The sequence below is a fragment of the Camelina sativa genome, chromosome 14 (genome assembly GCF_030686135.1).
Source record: "Camelina sativa cultivar CO46 ecotype springtype chromosome 14, ASM3068613v1".
NCBI lineage: Eukaryota > Viridiplantae > Streptophyta > Magnoliopsida > Brassicales > Brassicaceae > Camelina > Camelina sativa.
The window spans coordinates 9807889-9834940 of NC_141893.1; the positions used below are offsets into that span (position 1 = coordinate 9807889).

The 27052-nt window shown below is 33.8% G+C and overlaps 2 protein-coding genes, 2 long non-coding RNA genes and 1 pseudogene across 6 annotated transcripts; 3 read left to right on the forward strand and 2 right to left on the reverse strand.

Annotated features, from left to right (window-relative positions):
- The first annotated feature begins 2215 nt into the window (after window positions 1-2215).
- LOC104740897 (uncharacterized) lies at window positions 2216-6076 on the forward strand. 3 transcript variants are annotated; one of them, XR_002035339.2, is made up of 5 exons: window positions 2251-2399; window positions 2789-2847; window positions 2931-3010; window positions 3250-3469; window positions 5799-6076. It is a non-coding gene; the product is annotated as an uncharacterized LOC104740897 (long non-coding RNA). The 3 variants fall into 3 exon arrangements; XR_015580626.1 differs by lacking the exon at window positions 2789-2847 and having other exon boundaries at window positions 2216-2399; window positions 5799-5933; XR_015580627.1 differs by lacking the exon at window positions 2789-2847 and having other exon boundaries at window positions 2227-2399; window positions 3193-3469; window positions 5799-5933.
- A 1831-nt stretch (window positions 6077-7907) lies between these two features.
- LOC104740896 (uncharacterized) lies at window positions 7908-11487 on the reverse strand (annotated as a pseudogene).
- A 54-nt stretch (window positions 11488-11541) lies between these two features.
- LOC147928010 (uncharacterized) lies at window positions 11542-12467 on the reverse strand. The gene is made up of 3 exons (XR_015580628.1): window positions 12279-12467; window positions 11936-12199; window positions 11542-11823 (listed from the first exon to the last, which is right to left on the reverse strand). It is a non-coding gene; the product is annotated as an uncharacterized LOC147928010 (long non-coding RNA).
- A 5142-nt stretch (window positions 12468-17609) lies between these two features.
- On the forward strand, window positions 17610-22051 carry LOC104740898 (phosphatidylinositol 4-phosphate 5-kinase 1). Its single transcript, XM_010461621.3, has 8 exons — window positions 17610-19388; window positions 19531-19695; window positions 19854-20019; window positions 20233-20343; window positions 20430-20623; window positions 20730-20860; window positions 20952-21045; window positions 21328-22051. Exons 1-8 carry the CDS (start codon window positions 18217-18219, stop codon window positions 21626-21628), a joined length of 2334 nt encoding a protein of 777 aa, XP_010459923.2. The 5' UTR covers window positions 17610-18216; the 3' UTR covers window positions 21629-22051.
- A 4017-nt stretch (window positions 22052-26068) lies between these two features.
- LOC104743453 (uncharacterized) lies at window positions 26069-27052 on the forward strand. Its single transcript, XM_010464535.2, is given in 4 exon segments — window positions 26069-26564; window positions 26862-26914; window positions 26916-26975; window positions 26977-27052. Coding segments are annotated over 4 exon segments (669 nt in total). The 5' UTR covers window positions 26069-26084.

The following is a 27052-nucleotide window of genomic DNA, read 5'->3' on the forward strand; positions in this document are numbered from 1 at the left end:
CAAAAGAAAGGTTTTAATTATTAGTTTGTATTTATTTTAATAAAATACAATGATCATTCTCTATGTAAAACTATATTTAACTGGTTAATCAATGTTTGACAAAAATACCATTACAATTGAAACGATCCGACCCGGTTTTTTTAAATAATAAATATAATAAATAATAATAAACTATAACTAGTGGTCCCATACCCACTAGCCACCTAACCACAACCACAACCACGATCAAACAGCGAAAATAAACAATATCAATAACCAATAATAAAATATAACCACAAATCAATATCCCAATCATCAGAAAACAAGTAACCATCAACCTAGCAAGTTCTAAAGACCCAACTCTAGCAATCTAGCAATGCCAGACAACATCCAATCGAGTCCATAGAACATCCTCCTCTTCATTGCCTTGATTCCACGATCACACTTTGTCTTTACCTGCACCACAAACACATATTGCAATGAATGAGTGCTTTATAAACACTCAGTAAGGCAATCCTCCCATCTACTGGGCTATACACACAAGCAATAGAGACATCTCTAACCATCAATAAACATTCAACAATCAACAATAACAAACCAGGACTCAGCATCGACCGACACCAACATGCATCGACCGACACCAGTTGGAGGTTGCGTCAACCGACGCAAGATCTGCATCGACCGATGCAAGGTTAACTTGCATCGACCGATGCTCCCATTGCATCGACCAACGCATGCTCGACATGGCACGAAAACCCTAAAGTTTACGCGCCGTCCTCGTATTTGCATCGACCGATGCAATGCCGAGCATCGTTTTTCCCTGAAGCTTCTCGCCGGATTTTTGTTCCTGTAACCACAAAACACAATCCCAAGCCACAAGAAAGCTTCCAATCGTCCCAAATATCAATCCAACAAGTCTAACAACACATAACACGCAAATTAGAGAGATCTCTAGCTTAGATAAGCCATGGTCCTGCACTTACCTTTGCCAAGACGAATCTGAACCTTAAACCAATAAGAAAACACTTCTAGAAACCTCCTACAACGTCTTAAGCCTCAGATCTCTACAGGAACAACCTCAAATCTCCAGAAAACACCAAGAACTCTCAAGAACACTTAAGAAACGTTTTCTCTCTTTTCTTTTGTCTAAAAAACGGCTAAACACGACTAATGAGACAAAACTCGAGTTAAGGGTTTTCCTAACCCAAAACGCAGCGTTTAACTTAACTCGTCCGCAAAAAACTGAACATTGCATCAACCGATGCACATAGTGCATCGACCGATGCAATCCCTAAACCGGGATTTCGGTTCACGGATGTTACAACAATTGTTATGACTTAAATTATCGTAAATTTTTTGCCACTGTTTGTGACAATTTTTTGTCATAAATTTATCTGTACCTGTAGTATTATGACTAAACAATTACGAATTTGTTACATTTTTTTTCTTCACAATAGAATATCTAAAAAGTCACAAATGTGTGACAAATATTTTATCTCAAATAAATGTCACTATTTGTGACTACATAATTGTAGTAAAACCGTCACATTTTGTTACAATTAATAATATCAACACCATTTAGTCGCTAATAGAGACAATTTCAGTAACGATTTAATTCGTAACAATATTGTGACGAAATAATTACAAATTTATAACTAAAAAAAAAATGTTACAACATAGTATCTAAAATATCACAAATTTGTGACAAAAAAAAATTGTCTCAAGCTAATGTCATAATGACCCCTTTTTCTTGTAGTATACTCGGAAAGGAAGAAGAGTTTGTTCCTCGTGCTAGTGATGGCTATATCAACATTTTTTGTACGGAACTAGATTTTAACCCGCGGTACACCGCAGATCTAGATTTTCTAAATATTTTTTTAAGCAATATTTAAGTTGGAGTTTGTGTATAATTGTTAAAGCAATGTTTTTTTTGGGGCAGAAAACAATTTAATTATTTTGTATTGTTCTTGTGCATGTAAATGTGAAGAATTAATTATTAAATTGTAAAAATTTGTAGATTACTATTTTTTTTTTATTTTTTTATTTAAACTTGTATGTTTCAAGACATATATTTGAGCATGTTGAGTTGGAAATTTTTATAATTTTTATGTATTCAGTTTTTATTTAAATTAGTTATTTGTTTTTTTATATAACATGGTTTTCTGGAATAGTTGTTAAATCTGTCGAGGCCCATATATAGTTCAGAAGCCCAATATCATCAGCCATGTTTCGTTCCATGTTTCGTTTTTGCTATGAACGTGTTGCAGATGCTCATTCTTTCCTTTTAAGAAAAAAAGGAAAAATAAAAAACTTGTCGGTTTGTCTTTTTCCATTTTCACATACGATTCATTATTCAATTCAAGCAATATTGCTCAAATTAAACTCTGTTGGATAATCTGTGGATTAATTCGGGTTAACAGGTATTCCTCTTCCGAATCTCTGTTCGATTCATTATTCAATTTAATATTTATCTGAGCTGCTACTTTTAAGTTGATAAGAATTTGGAAAATATAGTTTGTTTTATATTTTCGCTTCCGTTGTGGATGATTTCGTGTATTCGTTGTCGATTTTGTCTAGTTCCAGATGATGATTGTTTAATTCTTTCATGGGCAGTCTCAATTAGTTTAATTCGATCTGCCTTCTAATTATAAACGTATTTTGTCGGACTCAAAAAGTTAAAAGATTATAGTTGATCAAGGATGTTTAAAATAATCACCAATTTGTTATCTTCTTTGTTGTTTTTTTATGATTTATCAATGTTAATATAGATTAACAAATTTATTAATTAGCAATATATGTTTTTCATCAGGTTTTAAAACCATTGAAGAATGGTCAGATTAGAGTAGAAGATACTGAGAGAAGATAAGAGTCTGTAGTCTATATTACAACTTGTTTTGGGTTTTTTTTTAAAACCTTTGCTAAAACATAGTGATGATAAAATTCTTGTGCAGGTTGTATATGAACTAATGGTTTCAATAAAAACGGTGTACTTTGTGGCTTTGTTAGTATAAACCAAAGATGGTGAGAAAGAGTTAGTAATTTTATCCTTTCACTTTTTTTCATTCAGTAGATAGTGTTACTATTAGTTTACTGAAACCAAATTTGAACCCTTAATCTTGTGTTGGCTTCTCTGACAATATGAAATACTAAAATGATACACAATGAAAGTACCAAAGTAAATCATCCAAACTTAATATTCTGTTCTTTATTCAGGAAAAAAAAACACAAAGAGAGCTTACTGAGTGGTGATTATATGATGTTTTTCATCAGGTTTTAAAACTATGGAAGAATTATCCAGCGGTTAGAAGATACTGAGAGAAGATAAGAGTTTTTATTCTATCTTACTACTCGTTTTCAGTATTCCTTAAAAAAACATTTGCTAAAACAGAGTTTGCCTATATATGTTGTGCAGGTTATATCTGAAATAACGGTTTCTATCAGATGCAAGGACTGTGGCATTGTTAGTATACACCGGAGATGCTAAGAAAGAGTTAGTAATTTTTAGCTTTCTATCTTTTGATATTGTAGATAGTGTTACTTTTAGTTAACTAAAACCAAAGTTGAACCCATAATCTTGTGTTGACTTCTCTGAAAATATGAAATCCCTCTTTAAAAACAATGAAACAACCAAAGTAAATCATTTAAACATAATATTGTGTTCTTTATTCTGAAAAAAAAACACTTTGATTATTACGACAACCAAGTAATGATTGTAACTTAGAACAACTAAAACTTTTCTTCAATCTTCTGAACTCCTTCCTATTGATAGGTCTATAGTGATAAACATTACTCCTGTGATCACGATTTCAAAGTCTATAGTCGTAGAAACATGTAAAGTCAAAAACAAAATGATAAACTAACATACCATTCGAACTTTAGACTCAATGAAATCATCTTCGTTGTTATTCCAGATTCTGAAAGACCTCCTTGAAAACGACATTAGTAGTCTGTCTTTCTATCTTTCCTTCTTTGTTGACAATTAGAATCTTCAATCCTTTCTTAGAAGTAACCCTAGATAAGGCAACATATAGCTGACCATGCGAAAACATAGGTTTTGGCAAATAAAATCCCACCTTCTCTAGCGATTGACCTTGACTTTTGTTTATAGTCATGGCAAATGCAACCGTTAGTGGAAATTGTCTTCGACGCATTTTGAAAGGCAACTTTGTATTTGATGGAGTTAGATCAATTTTAGGAATCAAAACAATATCACCTACTCTATCACCCGTTATTACTATTGCTTCGAGTACATGATTATCCATCTGTGTTATTTGAAGTCTTGTTCCATTACACAACCCACCCTTAAGGTTGATATTACGAAGCAACATAACCGGAGCCCCAATTTTCAACCGCAAAGTATGATGAGGCAAACCAGATAACTTAATACTGTTTAAGAAATCAGGCGTAATAACAGGATTGGAAAGTGAATCTGAATCGGTAGGGTCAATGCTATCAGCACTCAAATACACTTTCTCTTCAGCTGTCGATCGAGAACACAAAAAAGGGTGGTAACATTAGATACTTAATAACAAAAGATGATTGAATAGCTCTTAATTAAGTTGTGTATGAGAACACTTACTTTCCAGCATCGCTAGCATATATTGATTGATTTTGTTCACATCATCGTTGGTTGGAGCTAAAATGACTCTTGTCTGAAAGAATATGGGATCTTTTTTATCTTTCAAAAATGCTGGATTCCCATAAATCTCCATACTGATAGCTTCTATAGGATTCTCTGCTTTTGTAATTAGAAATTCGTTGGGAATATCAATGATAGCTTCACCGTTGTTAGGTTCAGAAATCCTACCATCTCCAACTGCTAATAGCCAATCTGAAAATTCTTTGATGTCGTTAGCTTCATTAACACTCAATTCGTTGGAGAGCAGACGCATTTTCTTAGTTAATTTAAGAACTTTGCAATGATCCCAAAGATAAGAAGCGTTAAGAGCTGACATAACAATTTCAGCCTGAACCGCACCGTTGATTACCGGAAGCACTTGCCTGAAATCACCGCCGAAAACAACAACATTTCCTGCAAAAACTTGGTTGTCTACATTACCCATAATATCAGCAAAACTTTTATCCAAAGACTCAAAGCAATACTTGCTCATCATCGGCGCTTCATCCCAAATAATCAAAGATGCTTGCTTTATCAAATTTGCAAGATTAGAATTAGGCTTTATTCGACAAAGGGTATAATCATTAACATTAATAGGAATTGCAAACCGAGAATGAGCTGTCCGACCACCTTCTAACAACAAAGAAGCAATGCCACTGGATGCCACATTAAGAACAATCAATCCTCTTGATCGTACAACAGCGGATAGTGTCTTTCACATAAAAGTTTTACCAGTTCCTCCAAAGCCATAAACAAAAAATACACCCCCTCGATTTCCAAATACAGCAGCAATAATGTCATTATATATACTCCTCTGCTCAACAGTCATCATCTCTAACCATGTATCATGCTTTGCTTTTAGATCATCACAATTGTACCTCATCTCATCAACTATCAAGTGGTTGGAATTATCAATACCTTCTCTTGTTGGCTTTGGAAAATTGTCTATTTCCATCAGAGACCCACCATTGAACAACATAATCTTCTCTATCTCTTGTAGTGTATAGTTCTTCACATCATCTTCTGTTAGAGTAAGAGCTGCGTAGTAAAATTACAAAATTTTTTGTCAAACAATGTGTTGTTTTCTATAGTAATATAAAGTTATATAGACCAATATAGACCAATAGCGTTGACAAACTTAAGCGGAAATACCTGGATTGTTATATTCCTCTTGTTTTTTTTTCTCAATCCCTTCTGACAGGAAATCCCAACATGTGTTCCAAACGTGTTCTGGTCTAGCCAATGAATCAGAGAGCAGCATCATTGCAAAAAAAATTCTCAAGTAATTCCCAAAACACCATTGACTTGCTTCTACCAGGCTATCAATGAAGATTTGATCATCATTTAAAATTCCCCGTGTAAAGTAAGCTTCTTTGTAAGAAGGGTAGAGAACACCATTGTAGGTTTTTATGTCATCAAAACATGTAGGTCCCTTGATATGGTTTAAGAGAACTCGCAAATAATATTCAGCTTCTAGCCTCCTTGGAACATAGTTAATTCGACCTAGAGAAAATCCTCTAGCCCTCTTTTTAAACCGCTTATTACTTCCATCCCAAGTAAAATATGCAGGGATTTGCGCATATGTGACATCTCTTGCACGTTTTCCATCTTTACCAACAACATTCTCCCTACACAAAGTCATCCAAGCCATAAACATTGAATCTTCATTTGCTACTAGATCCAAAACACTGTTGATTTCATCATCCTCATCAAAATACACTGGTTGCTTTCCTTCATCATGGAAAGAGAGTCTCTGAACTGATGTGGACCGGTACTGTATTGGGAACTTAAAAATCCTCCAGATCGCTTCTGAAGCTCATACATATATGAAGTTAACCCAAAAAAAAAAACCAAAATAGTTATACTTGCGACCAAAAAGTGTTGTATATATAACATAAGTAGAGAATATTTCAATTAACCTGCAGTCAAATCAATCTTTTATTTCATTTTTTTTGTTATCACTCGGAGACGTATCTGCTTGAGTTCTAGAACTTTCAGTAGTTCCACTTTGAATCTTGTCAACTGGGTCGACAACCACAACAACCCGGTCTGGACCTTTGTTCATATATTTGAATAAATATTTGATAGAACCCGTTTGATTGCACCATTCAACGTTGATGTGAGCTCTATATCGAACTGATAACTTAGTATTATACGGCACCACATACCTGCTGTCACACTTAAAACCAGCCCTCTCAATATATCGTTTAGACGGACGCCTCCTATAAACAGGATAACCATCAGTACCAACTTTGGTAATGTCTTCATACTGTTTCGGATAAAGCTTAGAGCACTTTCCAGTTACCATACACGGAGAACTTGTATTAGCGGTACCACATGGTCCGTGTATCATACACTCCTTAATAACTTCATAAAGTTCTGGATCTTTATCTTCATCTGGGATTTCAGCATAAAACATTTTTCAACCCCAGGCCTGAATCCATCTTCACCATAGCATAAAATTAGGGGATATTGCGGAGCCAAATATGAGATATGCACTTCACTAATCCTCTTTAGGTGACCTGTAGACTTTTCTTCAAGAATAATGTCACGTGAAGGCATTTCTTTTTTAAAATCTCGTGGGATAAATGTGGCAACCTCATAAGTTGTAGGCATACTATAAGTCCTTCCATCAACACCAACTCGATCAACAACTATTCTCATATGAAAAGGTTGATCTTGATGGGTTTGAAACCTATCTTTTGCAATTCGAAAGTTCTTGACATATGGATTGACATCGTTGAGCATCTTCATTAATAATTCAATGATTTCCTTCTTTAATTTCTGCTTGCCTTTAGCCATACCTGTGTTTTTGCTCTTCCTTAAAAAAGAAGAAAGAAAACGATTAGATATACTAATTTTGTTAAGATAATTTGTGAAACTTAGGTAAGAAAGGTTACCCAATCACACTTGCTTTGTTCTCAACTTCATTCTTTGTGTCAACTATATATAGCTGTGAGTACTTAGCATAATCACCCAAATCTGGTTTTAAACGACCTATGTGGTGATAGTTTCCTCCTTGTAAACGAAACATATTAGGTCAGATGCCTTTTGGAATAGAGCGATCAATCCTTCCTCCAAGAGAAGTCATTGCGAAGATCATGTTATAAAGTCTTAGATGCTGTCGAAAATTTCTATTGAGTGCATCATCACGAGTTAGAAGTTTCTTTAGTGTTTCCGGTGAATCTTTTAGTAAAGGTAATTTGACGGATCCTTGACCACAACATAGACTGAACGTCGGTGTTTTTGTACTCCTTTTCTTGTTTAATTGTTTGTCGAACCACATCATTTCACCACAATACTTGCACTTTTATGTTGGATCACCATGATCTAGATAACCTATAGCCAAAAACATCTAAGTTATCAATAATAGAATTATAAGCAGTTGACTATAGTACAACATTTTTTAGCTATTGAATTTTTACCTCCGGTGAATTTGTTATGCGCATAACCTTTGGGTTTGGTATTTGAAGCTTTGCATGATCTTTTGTTTGGAATGGTGATTCTGTCGCAATTTTTTTTGTCTACATTGCGAGAATGAACATCACCAATTTCTACTTCATCCTGGATTAATAAGTCATCCTCAGTGTCTTCGTCGGTACTGTAGTAGTAGCTCTGCTCATCAGTATTCTCGTCAGAGAAAAAGTCATTCTAGTTCTCTTCTTCGTAGTAGTCATTGTCACTGCTACTATTATTGTAGTTATCTACCCTTGGATCATTTGTTTCACCTAGTTATATAAACATAATATCAGCAAATAATATGAATAACAAAAATTTAAATTTGTATGTATTTAAGAAGATGAAAGACATACATATGTCCGGATTTGAGCATGAAGCATATTGGAATTCTGATTCCAAATTTTTTTTGATCAAATTTTTGAATTTCTCAATCCTGAATGATTTTTGCTTCTCTTTTTCACCATAGAAAACATAATCCTTATATTGTAGACATATAAAAAGATCCGTAATTTGATGTTTGAATGGTTAAAAAACGCAGCTTTCTTTGTTATGTATGATAAATATTTACTAATACTCACCATTTGATGCAGAGCAACTCGTCCAATGATTTCTCGTCAGAGTACTGGTTTCAGGAGTTGTACAATGTAATGACTGCATATTGGTGATGTCCTTCATCACAGTATTCATATAGTCAATGTTTTGCTGTGAAGTGATAGTTGACATTGGAGTTTTAACTGAGGTGAGGTTGAGGGAAGTAAATCAGTCATTATTTTTGTTAGGAAATATAACTCAACGCCATTAATCTACTAATGTGGCTTTCTGAAAATATTTAGTCAGTCTTGAGAACTAACCACTTTCAAAATCTTGTTGTTGTGCAGAAGCTGGAGATTGGTTGTTGATTGGTGACACAACATTTCTATCCAGCATCAAAGGTAAATTAGTAATATCTCTGAAAACTCTATTGAAAGCTGAAGTAATTGGTACAGAGCCATTTTGATTTGGTCTATTGAGTGTTTGATAAGAACTTGTTTCTAAACCTCTTGATTCTATACGGCTTCTTTTGTTAGAATTTCTGGAATTTTCTTGATATGGAGCTGTGAAATCCAGCTTCTCCGTCATGTTGTCTAGCGGAAAAGAGGTTTAGAGATTGATAATCTCTATCCATGTGAATATTATATGTAAGTTTTGATGGTACCAACTAATGTGAACCCCTAAAATTATGGTTTTATTGTATAAATTTTGCAGGAAATTTTGGTCAATCAAACAGGTTTAGACTGAAAATCCATGAGTGATATTAAATGAACAATTATAGTAATTGTAGACCGTAATTTGTTACATAGATTAGGGGACCTGATTATTTGCAGTTAGAATCTATCTTATTTAAGAACGTAGATTTAGAAGTATTGTTTTTTTGTTATAAATATCTATAATTTCATTTAAATACTAACTATGTGTTCTTTTTATATTTTACAGACCTTACAAATTTTTTCATGGCCGCCAATTTATTCTTATCGACAAAGTACCCATCTTATTAAGGACGCAGGTTTGTTTGAACTTCTCTTTATTTGAAACTTTCCAATGACATATTAGGCTATAATAGTTATTGGAGAATCTATACTGCTGCAAATTAAAACTTGTTCATACGTCATTCCACCAATAAATATTTAAATTAACAAAACATTAATAATTTTATTTTGGTAGTGAATGGAAATTGAAAGAGAAGTTTATTTTTTCAATAGTTTAAGATAAAAAAAAGATTGGTGATTATTTATTCCATAATAGTGTAGAAATAACTTCTCTGGCAGAAAATCCCTTATTAGAAAATAAACTGAAAATGTCAGAAAACGAAAATGAATCTAAAATGAAATCACCATATCAAGAAACCCAATCTTGACTTCAAGTCAGTCCTTCTTCTCAACTTTGATTTGAACTCCCTTCAATTTGTTCTTGGAAACATTATTCTGTTCATAATCCCCACACATGCCTCCTTTGGATTATCTAGATCAACACATTATGGCATTTTGTTTTCTTCAAACTTAAGTGTTGTAGCCTTAACATCATTTTTTCCTCTGCTTCCGGATTCATTGGATTCTGCACACACCTTCTTTGAAGAGGATGATTGTTCAGGCGTATCAGCATTACATGGGTAGACACGTTTATAAGAGGGAGAAATTGACTCAGTAGTCTCTTGACTATAAGTCAAGGCAAGGTGAACCTAGGAAAAGCCAAAAGATATATTTGTTAATATATTTGTCTCTGTTTCAAATTCAGAGATTAAAACTTGATTCCGTAAGGAATAGATAACATGATCACCAGAGACAATTGAAGTTGGGTTCACCATTTCATTTGATTCCATAATTTCTTGCTCTGCTAGAAGTCCCTCTTTGGAAAGGATTTTAGAAACCTTTTATGAATCCTTTACTTCCCAAATGTTATCTCGCTCCACACACACCAAAAATGCAAATGTTTTTCCAAGTATGGTTTTGATAGCGCTGGGTAAATCTTCAAAATCTGTAATCTAATATTTGAACAATTATAATTTCTTAGTTTTAAACAAATTAGAAAAGATATGAGAAATCAAGAATTTACGGATTACTTCATCAAATGAACCACCAAGAAGAGACGCTGCAGATTCTCCAATAATCTCACAAGCTATGCTATCAAATAACAGAAATTTTGTCTCTGCAGAATTGTCCATGACTTTGACATAAATCATGTATCTACGACCACAAGCAAGGAATGTTATTAGTTACAAATTTATAAATGCATTATCATTTGATAAAACCATTGAATCGATTCTCACCTTGCAATAAAATTGGAGACAACTAACTTGCAAACCTCACACTAGAATTTTGGTTTTTGTGCTTCTTTATTCGAAGAGGAAGCTCCATCATGTATGTGAGTCACTTTTTTTTATTACAGGCACGACAACTAAAGTAATACCAAGACCAGTCGGTATCGATTGCGTAGATGGTTACACTTAGTCTCACTTTTCCAACCTGTAAATAAAAATATACATCAGCAATTTATTTGCCGAGTGATGATAATGTAACTAATAGAACCATTTATACAAATGTTGATTTTCAAACATTTTGTTCCCAACCTCAACCGATTCGAGAAGTGATGCAATGGTTTTCCTTGGAAATTGAGTGGTGTCTTCTTGGATGACAGGCACAATCTGTAGCGGTGGAGCAGTTTCACGAAAAGCAAGAGACAAGCCGTCATTTGGAATACTGTATGTTTTCAAAGGCCATGTGTTAGTGGTAGGTTTTCTAGAACACGTTTTTTATTCATATGTCAACAATTTTAATACTTACGATCTTATAAAGACATCAACTTCACTCAAAGTTGGATTGAGATGGACTTGTGATGCATCATAAGAATTAGACAGATATTTACTTCCTGCACACAATAATACAAAAATCCATCATATTTGTAATCTATATTCTGTTTTTTTATACAGAAAGGTGCGGCCAGGATATTACCTTTGTATATTTTGAGTTTGACAAACCTGAGGACACAAACAACAATGATCCCATTTGCTATCTGACAGCATCTGAAAACTTTGTCAGCGAATGATCCCCACAAGGTACAGGATAGCCTCTCGTCCCTATATATTGTATAAAAGTTTCTATTAGTTAACCGTATACCAAATACATAAAAGTAGATTGGTCAAAGATTTTAAATTTCGTCTCGCATCTCAAACACGAGTTTGTGCATTGTCTTGTTGTTAACTTCAACAGTCTTCATATCACCAACGTTCACCACTTGACCAATCACATTTGTTAATTTTGATCATAAAAATACAAAGAATTAGATTTTTTTATTTTATCAAACATAACTATGTAGAACTAAACATTGTACAACGTTTCTACTTACCAATCAGCATGTTAGTGTTGAACTTAGGATCTTCAACCTTTGCAAATTTTGTCAAACTTAGGAAGATTGAATCTGATTTAGGATCACTCACAGCAACATAGGTCCCATTTACAAAACTCAGTTTGTATAAATGAGTGGTCAGACGGAATTGACCAACAGCATGAGTCAGAGAGAATGTTTCGATGAACCTCCATGAACCAATTGGTAGATGGTTGGCGTATCGGTTGACCAAGTCTTTTTCACGGTTCCATGAATTTTCATGCCCTATAAATTAATATAGTTTAAGTTAAGATAAGTAAAAGTTGTATATAGATAGATGGTTTTTATAAAACTCGATACTGACCGTCACATCAGCCAATATAAGCTCAAGTGTCTCTCCGGTGATGGCTGTATAATGGCGCCAATTATGCAGGACTTTGACATGGATTCTCCATGCGGTCTTGTAAGGACGAATGTTTCTTAAGAAAGCGAAAGATGCTGCCATTTTGATTGTATAGTTTTGAGCTTTGTTTGACTGTGGATGTGTTTGGCTGTCGATGTTTGTTGGTGAGGCACTGTTTATATAGCTTGCAATTGGGATTTGTTATGATTGCGTATCGAATTTTGAGAATATTTGAGATCTTAGTTGTTTTGGAAGGTTTGATTTTGGTTTAGTAGAATTGAGTTTTTTACGTTCAATATTTATCATGTTTGCAAATTTAAATGTGATGATGAAGATTGTATATGATTGATTGATGATTCTGATTTGCTAATTTTGCAGAAAATTAAGTATTTTATTTAGGAAGTTAAAGAAGGTTGTTCCAATTTCTATATTTTCGGGTATAGAAAGATAGCTTTAGAGATAATTAGATTTCAATATTTGGTAAAATAATTTATTGGAAAATTAATATGCGAGTTTAGTGGGGAAGAAGTTTATGCGACTTTAATCTCGGATGATTAGATTTCGAATTTGGTAAGATAATTAACTGGAAAATTGATATACGATTATAGTGGGACATACGTGTGATTATTTAACGAAGATGTTTTTGAAAAAAAATAAATTAATAATAATGGCATAGAATTATAAATAATTCTGAATTTAGAAGTCTATAAATAATTCTGAATTTAGAAGTCTTTGTTCACAAAGTTGTTGTGAAAATGTTAATATAGATAGCTTAACAGATGCTATGTGTTCTGAACTAAAGGAAACTTCCATTATTTTATTTTCGGCACTATTATACATATGTATAATGTATCAGTTAAATATCATCAGCATAATACGTATGTAACTTCCATATTTATATTTTGGGTGTCAAATATACGCAAAATCATATTGAAAATTTTTGGTTGAAGATAATTAGATCGCATGTAATATTCTTTTTGACGTTATGGTGTGTAACGTTTATACGTTCTAAAATCAAATACAAATTTCATGCATCTATATGTCTATATACATATTCATGTAAAGATTAATTTTCCATGAAAAAGAGAATGACATATTAAAACCTATAAATGGGCTAGATGTTTAATGGTAGTCTAATTTTGCAATTGTACGTAACGATGAACATTGAATTTCATCACACTTAATCTTTTACATCTATCTAGCGATATTTATGTGAAAGGAAAGAGTTAGGTCAGCCAAAAATATGAAACTAATCATACCTAGTAAACTATAATACATCGATCGGCAACTTATGGTTCCATCAAACACTCTTACACTCTATCTCTTATCTTCCTCCTCCTCTCCACGAACTTAACTTGGTCTACGAGCCTTCAAAAGCACGAAAAGACTCATAGAACTCTGTTTAAAGTATTCTCAGTCTCATGGAACTTTGTCATAAAATATAATATATAAACATATTACACGCACAAAAACACTGCGTATTTTATTGAAATTTTGTGATGTATTGTCAATGTTTCTTTACAAATAGAAGATTTTATTGTTATGACTTTCGTGAAAGAATTGTTTGATAGGGCAAGTACTTACAGTATTTACTTAATAACCAAAAAAGATATGTATATAATTAATCAAGCAGTTTGGTAGATTCGGCGTGAAATGAAAATAACCCCATAAGCGTAATAGCTAAATGACCAATTGTTTTCACCAAAAAAACAAAGAAACATTGTTGAAATAAACTTGAAGAAAGCTTAAGATGGGAGTTAGTCTTAATTCTAACTAAATTGTGTTTACAAAAGAGATAAGGATCAAAGTGTATTTCGAAAATAACTAAATATGAGTGATTCATATTAGTATTAGGATTAGCATAGTTATATATAAAGTTACGTTGAAATGTGATACGACTTATAAGGTTATGTGAGAAAGAGAGATTGAGAGCTTGAGTTTCTTAAATAGTTTTCTTAAGCTAATATACTTTATAATTTTGTGTTCTTAAACAAATTTTACTTTCTATAAACATCATATCGTTAAGTGAATATATGAGCTTCTCTCGTGTATCCTTTGCTTATTTTTGCAAACTATTATGTTCACCTCAACAAGCATCATAATTTACTTACTTACTAATAGCAAACACAATGATTACCCATTTGCATAAATCTTTTAATTTCTTCTAAACTAACAACCCTCTTCGCAATGATGGTAGGATCAATCTAAAACCTTGGTACTCGGCGATATATTTTGAACCAGTAAAAACTTGGAGCATTTTCAAAAATAACATTTTAAAACATTACACATTTCTTTTATATTTCTCCTCTTATAAACATGTCCGAAGAAGGGGTAAGTTAAAAAAATTTATATCTACTTTTTTCTCCCAAAAGACATTACAAAATTATTTTGTGTAGTTGTGTAATATATGTTTAGATTTTATATTGGAGACAATGAGAAGTGTGACATTTGGGATTTCAATAATGTGAAGAGTAGAAGATATATGAGTTTGCAAAAATCAACCACACGTCGTTGTTGGACGGCTACCTGATTCACCGGCCATCGCTCATAATCAGTCTCTCTTTTTTTCTTTTCAGTTTTTTCCCTCAAGTTTTGTTTCATATGATTAACCCACCAAACTTCTAAATACTAGTATTTTGTGTAAGTTTTCTTTTTACTGGGGGGTTTTAATAGCATCATCATCTTTTTATAGAATATCTTTGAAAATTAGTTTAAAACTTATCTCAGCGAGATGAATATCCCACATCTGAACCTAAATTTTGGGCTAAATTGATAAAATAAAAATAAAATTTGGAGGTTACATTTGTAGAAAAAAACTTTATATGGGTAAAATTAAACGTTTGCTATTTTAGTCACGCGCTAGCTGAATCATCATCAGTCCATCACACAGTAGATACGACGTGTTCACCGTCGCACGCGTACAAAAAGCTCGTTGCACGTGTGAACTACGCGCAAAGCAACGAAAACGCAATCTTTGACGCCAACTGTGTCTGACACGTGAATATTCAGAAGAAATAAAGGACGTGGACATAATCTTGACCGCCGAAATATTTTTTGTTTTCAACATGTGGCACCACCGTCTATGTTCGTGGATGCTTCGAAACTGACGACATTATTTTAGAATGGGCCTTGACAGCCCAATCACATAAATACGTGTTCCTACTTTTGTATGCCAGCTCAGCTTTAAATTGGTCCAACTGTGAAAAAAGGAGCTGTTTGGCTTCACCTTCTCGTTCCTACCAATATTTTAGTTTCGTCAAAACAAGAAGTAACCAAAGCTTAAAAACCTGTTTCTGTCGAAATCAGTAGTCATTAAAATAAAGATTGGTGGAAAACTAATTTTAGCGAGATTCTCTTGATTTGGTAGTTGACCAAAAAAAAAAAAAAAAGCATCACATTCGAAGTAGAACAGTTTTCGAATCCAAAATTTTGGAGTATGCTAAAAGTCTCTAATCTGTATGTATATAACCGTATGTTTTTTTTGCTCGCAAATGAAATGTACGTGGTCGGGGCATCGATCATGGGTGTTTTAGCAATTTGAAAGCGTAGTATATATAGAGTAAACTAGAGCTTTCAGATTATTAAGTAAGAATAAGATTGTATAACGAAGACTTGATGTTTTTGCTATGAAGATGCCTTGAATATGGATGGAATGGGGAAGTATTGGGTATGGCGTGGAGTACCAACGCGTCATGGCGTATGAATGGGGAAAATACATTCAACCATACACACACTCTCTCTCTCTCTTTCCCAAAATTATGTATCGAGTGAGATTTCTCATTGATGTGGACAAAAATTAATGAGTGTTAGTAGGTTTTAACTGGGGATCCACCCCAACCCAACACTAACGTCGACTTCGAGTACCAAAATAAAATAAAACGGTGTAGTAAAAGAACATAATAAGTGTAGAATAGATCCAACACGTAGAACAAACGCAAGAAAATTAAACAAATGTTACATGGTTATTCACGAGGATATACAAAAATATATGTATCGAACTTGAATTTAAGGATTTTTCAAACATTATTATAGAGATTAAAATGCTTTTTTGTTTTTTCTTTCAAAAAATTCAACCTCAGATTACACCTTACGCTCCCTTCCCTTGTAATTTTTTTTATTTTATTTTATTTTTTTTTTAATTAATTTATTTATGTTTGTTAATGCGGTTGTACCATACTATTTTATATACTAATGATTTTTATTAAACTGTGATTAAATGCGTTTGATGCTCAAACTACCACCAGAGTCCAAAGCCATAATCACCACTGACCACTCGCACGTATAATACTACAATTTTAGAAGTATACTTAATTTATGACATGTAAGTACGTGTAAATTATGAAGTTTACTTGCACGGTTGCACCCTAGTTTTTATGATGTTGTGGTTTATTTTAAATGACAATCATATTGGGCACCTCAAATCAAAGTATTCGAACGTATAGGATTGAACATGTCTATTTATGTGAAACACTACCGAACTTTTAAATTTGATTTTTATCAAATTGATTTACTTCTAGCATCGCAAATCACAGTTTACCATTTTATTTTATAGATAAGACATGTGTACACATATATCTCAACATGCATATTTTCATAACATTTATGTGTTTTATTTTTCATTGTTTATGTATCTATCTATAGAATATTCGTATTTATATATAGATTAAAAAAAAGTATCAAACGGACAGACAAAAATCCGAAGTAAAAAACAAATTGACGGACACAATACGCAACTTATGAAAATTCGCAACACATACACTTGTATCTACTGTCACTATCCAAAATGGGAATATTAGGCGAACTCAAATAACTCAAACACGAATATTTAACAAATCGGAATAATAATAATAATAATATAAGTTTATAAACTAATTAATCAATTCGCAAGTAGGAAGAGAATCAAAACTCGAAAAGATAACAATATACATTAAAAACCAACCCACCAAGGCAACGATCATCTAATCACAGAAGAGAACAAAGTTTTTAGAATTTATAAAAATAGTAATAAATTAAATAAGTAAGTCATCAAACAAAAGACAATCACCTGGAAACTCGCTTCCTAATCAAGATTTCTCGATAATCCTCAAATCATTAATCATTTCTCTCTTTTTATATCAAAAAATAAAAAGAAGCAAACAAAGGTCGACCATAACCAATCATTTGGTCTTCTTCTACGTGGGTTTTAATTTATATTTCAATTTCAACGTATTGAGTATCCCATACTACTACATTACTACAACTACATCATCATCGTCGCTTTTAATTATACAAAGACAAATTCCAAACCATCTCGAGTATATGTATTTTAATATTTTTACATACAGTACGGTGTCGTTTTCAAAATTTAAGTATTATTAAATACCATTGTGGTTTCTTTTTTCGGGCTGGTGGTGGGCTTCTTATGTCCGCTTCCCAATACTTTCTCTCTCTTCCCTTTTTTTTTTTCTTTCAAGTTTATTTATAAATTAAATTTTTAATCAGTGTTTTGTTTTATTTTATATTTTTGTTGCTGTATCGTCTCTTCTGTCTCTGTTCTCACTTTTGTTTTATTTTTTGGTTTCATCTTTCTTCTTTTGATGTTCTTGTAGCGTTTGTACGAAATCTCACAATGTTTTCTTCTCAGATTTTAGAAATCTTGTGAAATCTCTCTCTCTCTCTGATCAAACACCTAATCCCCTTACTATAAAGTTTCAATCTTTTTTTTTTTCTTTTTCCAAACCCATTTCAAAATCTCCGGTGGTTTTCTTTTTTTTTTTTTTCCTGACGGCGGATCTTAGCCGGAATCTGAAGAATCAGTTTTTATTTATATAAATAATAACCCGCTTATAGATTTAAAGCGAATGACATTATCTGAGATTGGAGAAGATTGTGAGTCGAGTGGAGTGAAGAAGATTCTCTGATGAGTGAATCAGAAGAAGACGAAGAAGAAGAAGCATCAGCAGCAGATACTGAAGTGATTTTAACCAGCAGCGTCGTCGTTGAGAACAACAACAACAACAACAACAACAACAACAAAAACAAGGCTTTTGTTGAGAAGAATCAGCGTTTCGTTGAAGAAGAAGAAGTAGAGAGACGAGACGACGGTTTGGTGTTGTTGTTAGCTCAGTCTTCTACACCAATGGTGAGATCGAGATCTCAAGGAACGACACGGCGCGTGACTCCCACGCCTTTAGTCGACGTTGAGAAGCCTCTTCCAAACGGAGATCTCTACATCGGAAGCTTCTCCGGCGGGTTTCCACACGGATCCGGCAAGTATCTTTGGAAAGATGGGTGCATGTACGAAGGTGATTGGAAACGTGGCAAAGCTTCAGGTAAAGGCAAATTCTCGTGGCCAAGCGGAGCTACATACGAAGGCGAGTTCAAATCCGGGAGAATGGAAGGTTTTGGCACTTTTACCGGAGCTGATGGAGATACTTACAGAGGAACTTGGGTTGCTGATAGAAAACACGGACACGGGCAGAAGCGTTACGCCAACGGAGACTTCTACGAAGGTACTTGGAGAAGGAACCTGCAAGACGGTAGAGGTCGTTACGTTTGGAGAAACGGGAAGAACCAGTACACTGGAGAGTGGCGTAACGGTGTGATCTCTGGGAAAGGTTTGCTTGTTTGGCCTAATGGGAATAGATACGAAGGTTTTTGGGAGAATGGGATTCCTAAAGGAAGTGGTGTGTTTACTTGGAGTGATGGGAGTTGTTGTGTTGGTGCTTGGAATGAGAGTAATATCATGAGGAGTTTCTTTAATGGTGTTGACAAGAATGATTTGATTGTGGCTGGTACTAGGAAGAGATCTTCTGTTGATAGTGGAGCTGGGAGTTTGGGTGGTGAGAAAGTTTTCCCAAGAATCTGTATTTGGGAATCTGATGGTGAAGCTGGTGATATCACTTGTGATATTATTGATAACGTTGAAGCTTCCATGATTTATAGAGATAGGATCTCTGTGGATCGTGATGGGTTTAGGCAGTTTAAGAAGAATCCTTGTTGGTTTAATGGTGAGGCTAAGAAACCTGGTGAGACTATTTCTAAAGGGCATAAGAAATATGATTTGATGCTCAATTTGCAATTAGGAATCAGGTGAAGTTTTCTCTAATTTGGTTTTTTTTTTTTTTTTTTTTTTTTTTTTTTTTTTTTGTGTGTGTGTGTGTGTGTGATGGCTTTTCTCTGTTGTTTCTAAATTAAGGTTTTTTTTGTGTGTGTGTGTGTGTGATTGGATTAGGTATTCTGTCGGCAAACATGCTTCCATTGTTCGTGATCTTAAACAGACTGATTTCGATCCAAAGGAGAAATTTTGGACAAGGTTTCCACCGGAAGGGACTAAGACCACACCTCCTCATCAGTCAGTGGATTTCCGGTGGAAGGATTATTGCCCTTTAGTGTTCAGGTAACCACCTTTTTGAAAAAGTGTTTCAATTTAGCAAATTGCTGAATGTGTTTAGGTTTTGATGATGTGGCTTTACCCAAATCTGGGCTTAGTTGATAAGGTTGTGAACGTATTTGTGATGCTTTGTGTTTCTTTTTCGGGGAAATTTTTGTATGTAGACGTCTCAGAGAGCTTTTCCAAGTGGATCCAGCTGAGTATATGTTAGCTATTTGTGGAAACGATGCTCTCCGCGAACTGTCTTCACCTGGAAAAAGTGGAAGCTTCTTTTACCTAACTCAAGATGATAAATTTATGATCAAGACGGTGAAGAAATCAGAAGTCAAGGTTGGTAGTTGTTGTTTGCTTCTTCTTGTTGTTGACCTTATTATTCTCTGTCTTCTTTGAAAATGCTTGTCTGTACTAGTTAATTTACTTAATTAGCGGATTGGACACTCTTTTGTTTGTTTGTTTCTTTGCTTTCACATTACTTTCTTAACCCACTAAGTCTGTGATTAGCTTATCAAATTTGACCTGAAGCGTTTGTCTTCTTCTGTCCAGGTTCTTCTAAGAATGCTTCCAAGTTACTACAAACATGTCTGCCAATACGAAAACTCCCTTGTGACTAGATTCTATGGTGTTCATTGTGTCAAACCTGTTGGTGGCCAAAAGGTATGTGTTTGTTTGTTCATCTAAAGCTTCATGGGTCTATTAGTGTCCAGAAAATTTATTGTTTTGCTTACTGTTTTTTTTATCAGATTCGGTTCATCGTCATGGGCAACTTGTTCTGCTCTGAGTATAGAATCCAGAGACGGTTTGACCTCAAAGGGTCTTCTCATGGACGCAGTACTGCAAAGCCTGAAGGGGAAATTGATGAGACCACGACACTCAAGGATCTTGATCTCAATTTTGCTTTCCGTCTTCAGAGAAACTGGTATCAAGAGCTTATGAAGTAAGCTCCATGCTTCTAAGTTCTTTTTTTGTTTATGCCTGCCTTTTGGCTTTAGAAAGTATTCAGCAACTTCATATGTCTAATTCTTATCGGTATTCATGATCAGGCAAATAAAACGCGACTGTGAGTTCTTAGAAGCCGAGAGAATAATGGATTATAGCCTTTTAGTTGGTGTGCACTTCCGTGATGACAACACAGGAGAAAAGATGGGGCTTTCTCCATTCGTTTTGAGATCTGGTAATGTAGACATCATCATTCCCTATCTGTGTCCCCCCCCCCCCCCATTGAAGTCGACCTATCATGAGATTTACGTCAATATCTTTTGCAGGTAGGATAGATTCATATCAGAATGAGAAATTCATGCGCGGTTGTCGCTTCCTAGAGGCTGAGCTTCAAGACATGGACCGAATTTTAGCTGGCAGGTAATAATCGTTGATCCGGGTTTGATTTTTAATGTTAAGAAGTTGACTTCACAGGAGAAGCTTTTTTGCATTCATAGCCATTGATTATTGTAGAGACATGGAGTGGTTGAGAGATTCAGTATCGGATTAGTATTAATGAATGTAGGAATGATTAAATTTGCTTGGCAAATATTGTTTGGGGAGTGTGAAAACAAAGCATGTGGTCCTGTTTACTAAATAAAGAATCAGTCAATTCATGATTTCATCAATTTTGCTCAAAATTTACAAATCTGTTATTTACAGGAAACCATCGATCAGATTAGGCGCAAACATGCCAGCAAGAGCAGAAAGAATGGTCCGGAGAAGCGATTTTGATCAGTATTCATCAGGAGGAGCCAGTTATCCATCTCACGGTGAGATGTACGAAGTGGTTCTCTACTTTGGAGTCATTGACATCTTGCAAGACTACGACATAACCAAAAAGATCGAGCATGCATATAAGTCACTACAAGCTGATCCTGCTTCCATCTCAGCGGTTGATCCTAAACTCTATTCCAAGAGGTTCAGAGACTTCATCAGTAGGATCTTCATTGAAGACGGCTAAAAAGATAAGAAGGCTAAGAATTTTTAACTAACATTCTCGGCTGTTTTTGCTCAACGGAAATGTGATAAAAAGCTGATTCGAGAAGGGTAAAAAAAAGGTAATCTCAAAGATAGAAGAAAGGCGATTTGGGATTCTGTTCACGTATATTTTTGAGATGATCAAATCAATTAAGTTTTGGGGTGGGGGTGGGGAGGGGGGCTTTATTTATTTTTGTGGTGAGCCGTTTATATATATGATTTATATATGTGAATATAGATTGTGAAGGTTTTTTAGTACATAGGCAGACAAGAAATTACAAGGAAAAAAAGAAAAAAAGTTGGGTTTGGTTAAATTCCAAATGTGGAATAAGATAAAGTGTATAAGTCACAGAAAAAAAATGATTTAAGGATAAAAGAAAGTAATACAATTAACTACTTCTCTTAATCCCCCATATTCTCATAGGATTTCTTCTTAACAATCCAAAGTTAAAGGGGTCCATTGTTTTTCTTTGTTAATTTTGTTTCAAAGCAACTTTACCACTTACATACTCTATCTATGCTCATAAAGCAATGTAAATGGTAAACAGTAAATACGAAATAGTTAAATTAGTAAACTAAAAGAAAAAAAAATGGTCAAAGAAGGAAGAGTTGAAATGGGGTTGGTTTCATGGAAAGTAGAGAAAGCTAAACCAGAACACCACATGTCTTTTCCTTGCATTCTTTATTCTTCTTTACAAACTCTTTTGGAAAATGTTCTCTTAAATCTCTTTAGTCTAGTTTTCATATGTGATTAGCTTCACAAAGTATGTAACTGTTTTTCAAATTAATGTCTAAGATATTTAACCAAAATAAAGTCTGAGAAGGCTCAAAACGTTTTGTTTGTCAATATAATTCAATTAACTACACTTGGATTTGTTTTTCCAACTTAATCTACAATCCATATTGCATCCATCATCTATAATTATCTCTTAATTTCCCAAAGTTGCTTTTATTGTATTTTATTTTCATTAAGTTTAATATTCCCTTCGTTTCAAATAAGATGTTTTAGAGAAATTTTTTGTTTCATAATATATGATGTTTTCAACTTTTTATGCAACTTTTAGATTAGTTTAGTATTTTATATTATGTAGTATTGTTTCTGATTGGTTGAACTTGTTAAAAGTAAAAACTTCTTAATCTACGTGCTTTAATTAAAACATCCTATATTTTGAAACGAATGGATTACTTTCTACTGTCCATATAATTGGTTTTCATTGGTAGTAATAAACAAGTCTTTAAGAACATGTTAATGTACATCAGCATTTGCACCAAAGAACAAAAAAATGTACATCAGCAAAAGTAAGTAATTAATCCCATTAGGCATTAACAAACAATATATATAGACATGAGTCACATGATATCCTATTCACAGATCCACTAGATGTTAAAAGCTGACAAATTATCTAAGAACTACAATGCCTAGAGGCTAGAGATATTAATAGATTATACCTATTTGGAATTTGAAATATAAGTAAATTAAGAAGATATCATCCTACCAATAGGGATAGCGAAGAAGAAAGTAACACAAGTCAGAGTTACAAAATAAAATACTAGTAAAAAGTTTCAAGCTATTGGTGGTTTAAAATTAATCCCAATTAGTTAACATGTCATCAGCTTCCATTCTCTCAGATCCTATCCTAGTGTCCGTAAATCCCAAGGTAATAATAATAGTCTTTGTTTAAGAGCACCCTGACAAATCATAGGTATTGTAATCTTGGTTAAAGTTTAACTGTAGTTAATTATTGGGACCAATTTTTCATTTTTTGGTTTAAGTACTGTTAAGAGCCTGATTTATTATTAACGAAAAAAAGAAAGATAATAATACTATGTGAGTATATGAAAAGGACAGAGGTTAGTGAGTAGCTTCTAGGTGTCTGTCAAATCGTTGCATGCCTAATATTCCTTCTCTTCTTTTATTTTAATATCATAAAGATTTACCAATTTTCTTAAGAAAGCGTATAAAATATTTGTTTATTCCATTTTTACTGCGTTGGTCAAAGACATTTACCAAAGTTACAGCAGTAAGATCTTTTGTCTCACCGGCCGATGTCTACGTCTTGTTTATTATTATGTCATGTCTGTGTCTATCTTCTACAAACTGGATATATTGACGTTTTTTTTATTTGGTAAGTCAAAGGGAGACAAAACCTCTCTTATTAATACAGACAAGGGATGAGTATCCACTATCCATGTCGTAAGAAAACCCACTACCAACTCTGAATCAATCTCTAACTCCACATGAATTAGTCGTTTCTCCCATGCGATGTGTAGGCCGTAGTAGACCCTAGAGTTCTGCCAACAAAGCCGTACAATGTCTTATGTTCAGCGCAAAACCCTGAATCCACATCCCCATACTATCCCGGATCACGCCTCCTGAATCCACATCCCCATACTATCCCGGATCACGCCTCTTGCCGTAGCACAACCAGAATTCCCATGCGAGGCACCAACTGGATCAAGATATATTGACGTTAATGTTAACAACAATAGAGTTAACAGACTAATAGCAATTATAATGTTTATTTTATTAACAAAATTTATCGTCAACATATATATATATATATATATATAGAATAGCATGCATTGAGTTGGATTTAAACGTATTTCACGAAATAATTTTATATGTGATTGATTAATCTGTGTTTGGAAACGGAAGACTAACCATGGACTAAACAAGACTAATCCTTGAGATATATAGAAAATAAATATCTTGCCAATCTGTGATTTTGGTTCGAATACGTCAATTTACATGGAGTACCTTTGAAATCTGAAACGAAAAAATGAGTATGAACCTTTTGAAAGCTTTTTGTTGGAAAATGTATCCGGGTTAGAAGTCAAATCCTAGGCCATGATTTCATTATATCATCCACCTTTCTCGGTGAATAGTTATGTTATTCTAAACTTTCTTCTTTTAAATTCTTTAGAAACAATAGTACTTTAAGATATATATATATATATATACATATATATTAGTCGTAAATTTCAATACTTACAACATAGTAGTAAACTGAAGTTGTGGTATAATTAAGCTTGTCATCTTAACGATTGTGATAGTTCGAAACATGGTTGAGCTGTGTCTGTGTTTCTCCACGTATGCTTTTCATTAACATTGCAATATAAGAAGTTAAGAACTGAGTGGTGCCAAAATATTTTAGATTTTACGGTAGTATGGTTTTAATTTATTGATTTTAAAGATGTAGTTTTCATGGATTCAGACATATGGGGTGTGAGATATTGACAATGGAGGCCCAAATGAAGACAAGAAGAATGGGAAATTAGGGAGTGGTCTCAACTTTGGGACTATGTTTGTCTGAGGTTGAAAAAGCCACCAAATGTGCCCATTCGTGTATTTTAAAAAATGAGCTTACATTATTTCTTTTACACACCCAACATAATGTCCCACCATGAAGGGGACACTTCTCTTTAGCTATCCCTTTCTCATTATTCTTGTGTTTTTAATTTTTTAGACTTCTTTGTTTTGTTACAAACAGTTGCAAAGAAGTACTTATTATTATTTGTTAGAAAAATTATAACAAAAGTATAGTCACTAGCACAACAAGAATTGTAGACGCATCATCCTAATACTAATGATGTTGTCTTTCACTTCTTTGAGAAACCTCGTGAATCATGACACTATTTAAATTGTAAATGGGCATACGTACATTGCTTTTTCTATCTAAGTCTTGCAATTTGCAATACATTTGGATGTTGCGTAAAGGATCATTATTTGTAGTAATAAAATCATGAAGAGAACATCAATTAAGGAAATATGTATTCTTTATATTTTTATACTTTCATATTGTCCGAATATCTTTATGGTTCTCACATTCTTCAATCCTTTTGAATTTTAGTTCCTCACTCTCTTGATATGAACATAGACTCTTTCAAGATTGCCAATAACACTATCGTTTCCTCATTCAAAAATAGAATCGACTCCCAATACGTTATATATTAGCGTAAAATTGTACTATTAGGCTTGATCCGTTTTTATAATATTTGGTATATATGGAAATAAGCTTGATTTCTAACTAAGCGCAATGTTCTCAAAACAGATTTAACACTAATTTTTTTATTAAATATTTGTTTTTCCATACTAGTTAGAATATAAACTGGAATTTTAAGGATATTGTTTGAACAATATACAAAACACTGAGTTTTTGGACCATATATCTACGTTTATTTGCTACAAAAAAAAAAAATAATAAATTAAGGATATTATTCGAACAATATTAAATCATCGATGATATATATTTTTTGAACAGAAAATCCTATAAAACCGTATAATATATACCAAAACCTAACTGAACAAATCCGGATTGAGCCCTCCTAGATCCAAGCCCTGCAGGGGGTCCAAAACCTATATATATTAAAGTATAAACAGAAGACAACGTTCCAACAAAGAGAAAAAACCCTAAAAGGCAAACCTCGTATTCTTTGTAATGGATTTTCATGGCGAAACAGTATCCCTCAACCATCAAATCGACCGCAATCCTAAACCTGAAGACGCTGGGAGAATCAAAGTCTATGTGAGCATCCTAATGTCGGAATATCCTATAAGAGATTGCCGGCCAATACTGGCTTTCTCCTTGCCTGCCAGAGAGTTTCAGGATAGCTTCACGGGGTATAGATGGGAACAACTGAATTGCTTAGAGGACGATGAACGTCTCAGTATCTCTCAGGTTGATTTCGCGAGGACGGAACTCAGTAGACTTGTCACTGACGTCATGTTCTACTCGGTTAAGTATTCTCCATATTGTGCTCTGTCAATTTATATTACCTTTAAGTTCAATGATAAACCTCCTGCTATGGTTGAAGAGTATAAATCATTAATGGAAGATACGACGACGACGAAATACGAAGAGTATAAGCATCTCCCTGTGGATGAGAGCGTTATGCGCATCCAAGAGCCTAACTGGAACGTCTTTCACTTCTAGAAAAGGAAACACAACCTTGAGATTTGTGTTTTTTTTTGTCTTTTTGCTTTTTTTGCTTTTTTATTGGTGTTATATGTTCTCTTATAAATAGGGTTGAAGCTCGGTGGAACCAAGAGTTTGGATGGATTTAGGGTTTAACCGAGGGAAACGATGAATTTTGCTCTGTTACTTTATTGTTTTGTGTTTTGTATTATCTTATAAACTCTTAATAAAGGTTTTGAGTGTTGGAATTTGTTTTAGACTCTAATAGAGCACCACTGGTATCCGATTTAGAATGGCAAGTACGTTTTCGAGTCTATGTCAAGGAAATTATACAAGAAGACGAAGTCCAGCTCCCATAATTTGTTTTGTTGAGTTTAAAATGGGAGAAAGAGTCGTGACCTTACCATGTGGACACTAGTTGTATCCTCGAGTGGTTTGCCACCAATTATATTTGTCCATTGTGCAGTTTCGAGTTACCATGTGAGAGTTAG

Bases quoted from the DNA above. Each gene is read 5' to 3' on its own strand.
- LOC104740898 (XM_010461621.3), top strand. From the start codon at position 18,217: ATGAGTGAATCAGAAGAAGACGAAGAAGAAGAAGCATCAGCAGCAGAT. The intron at 19,696-19,853 runs GTAACCACCTTT...TTTTGTATGTAG, and splicing joins TATTGCCCTTTAGTGTTCAG to ACGTCTCAGAGAGCTTTTCC. The intron at 20,624-20,729 runs GTAAGCTCCATG...ATTCATGATCAG, and splicing joins TGGTATCAAGAGCTTATGAA to GCAAATAAAACGCGACTGTG.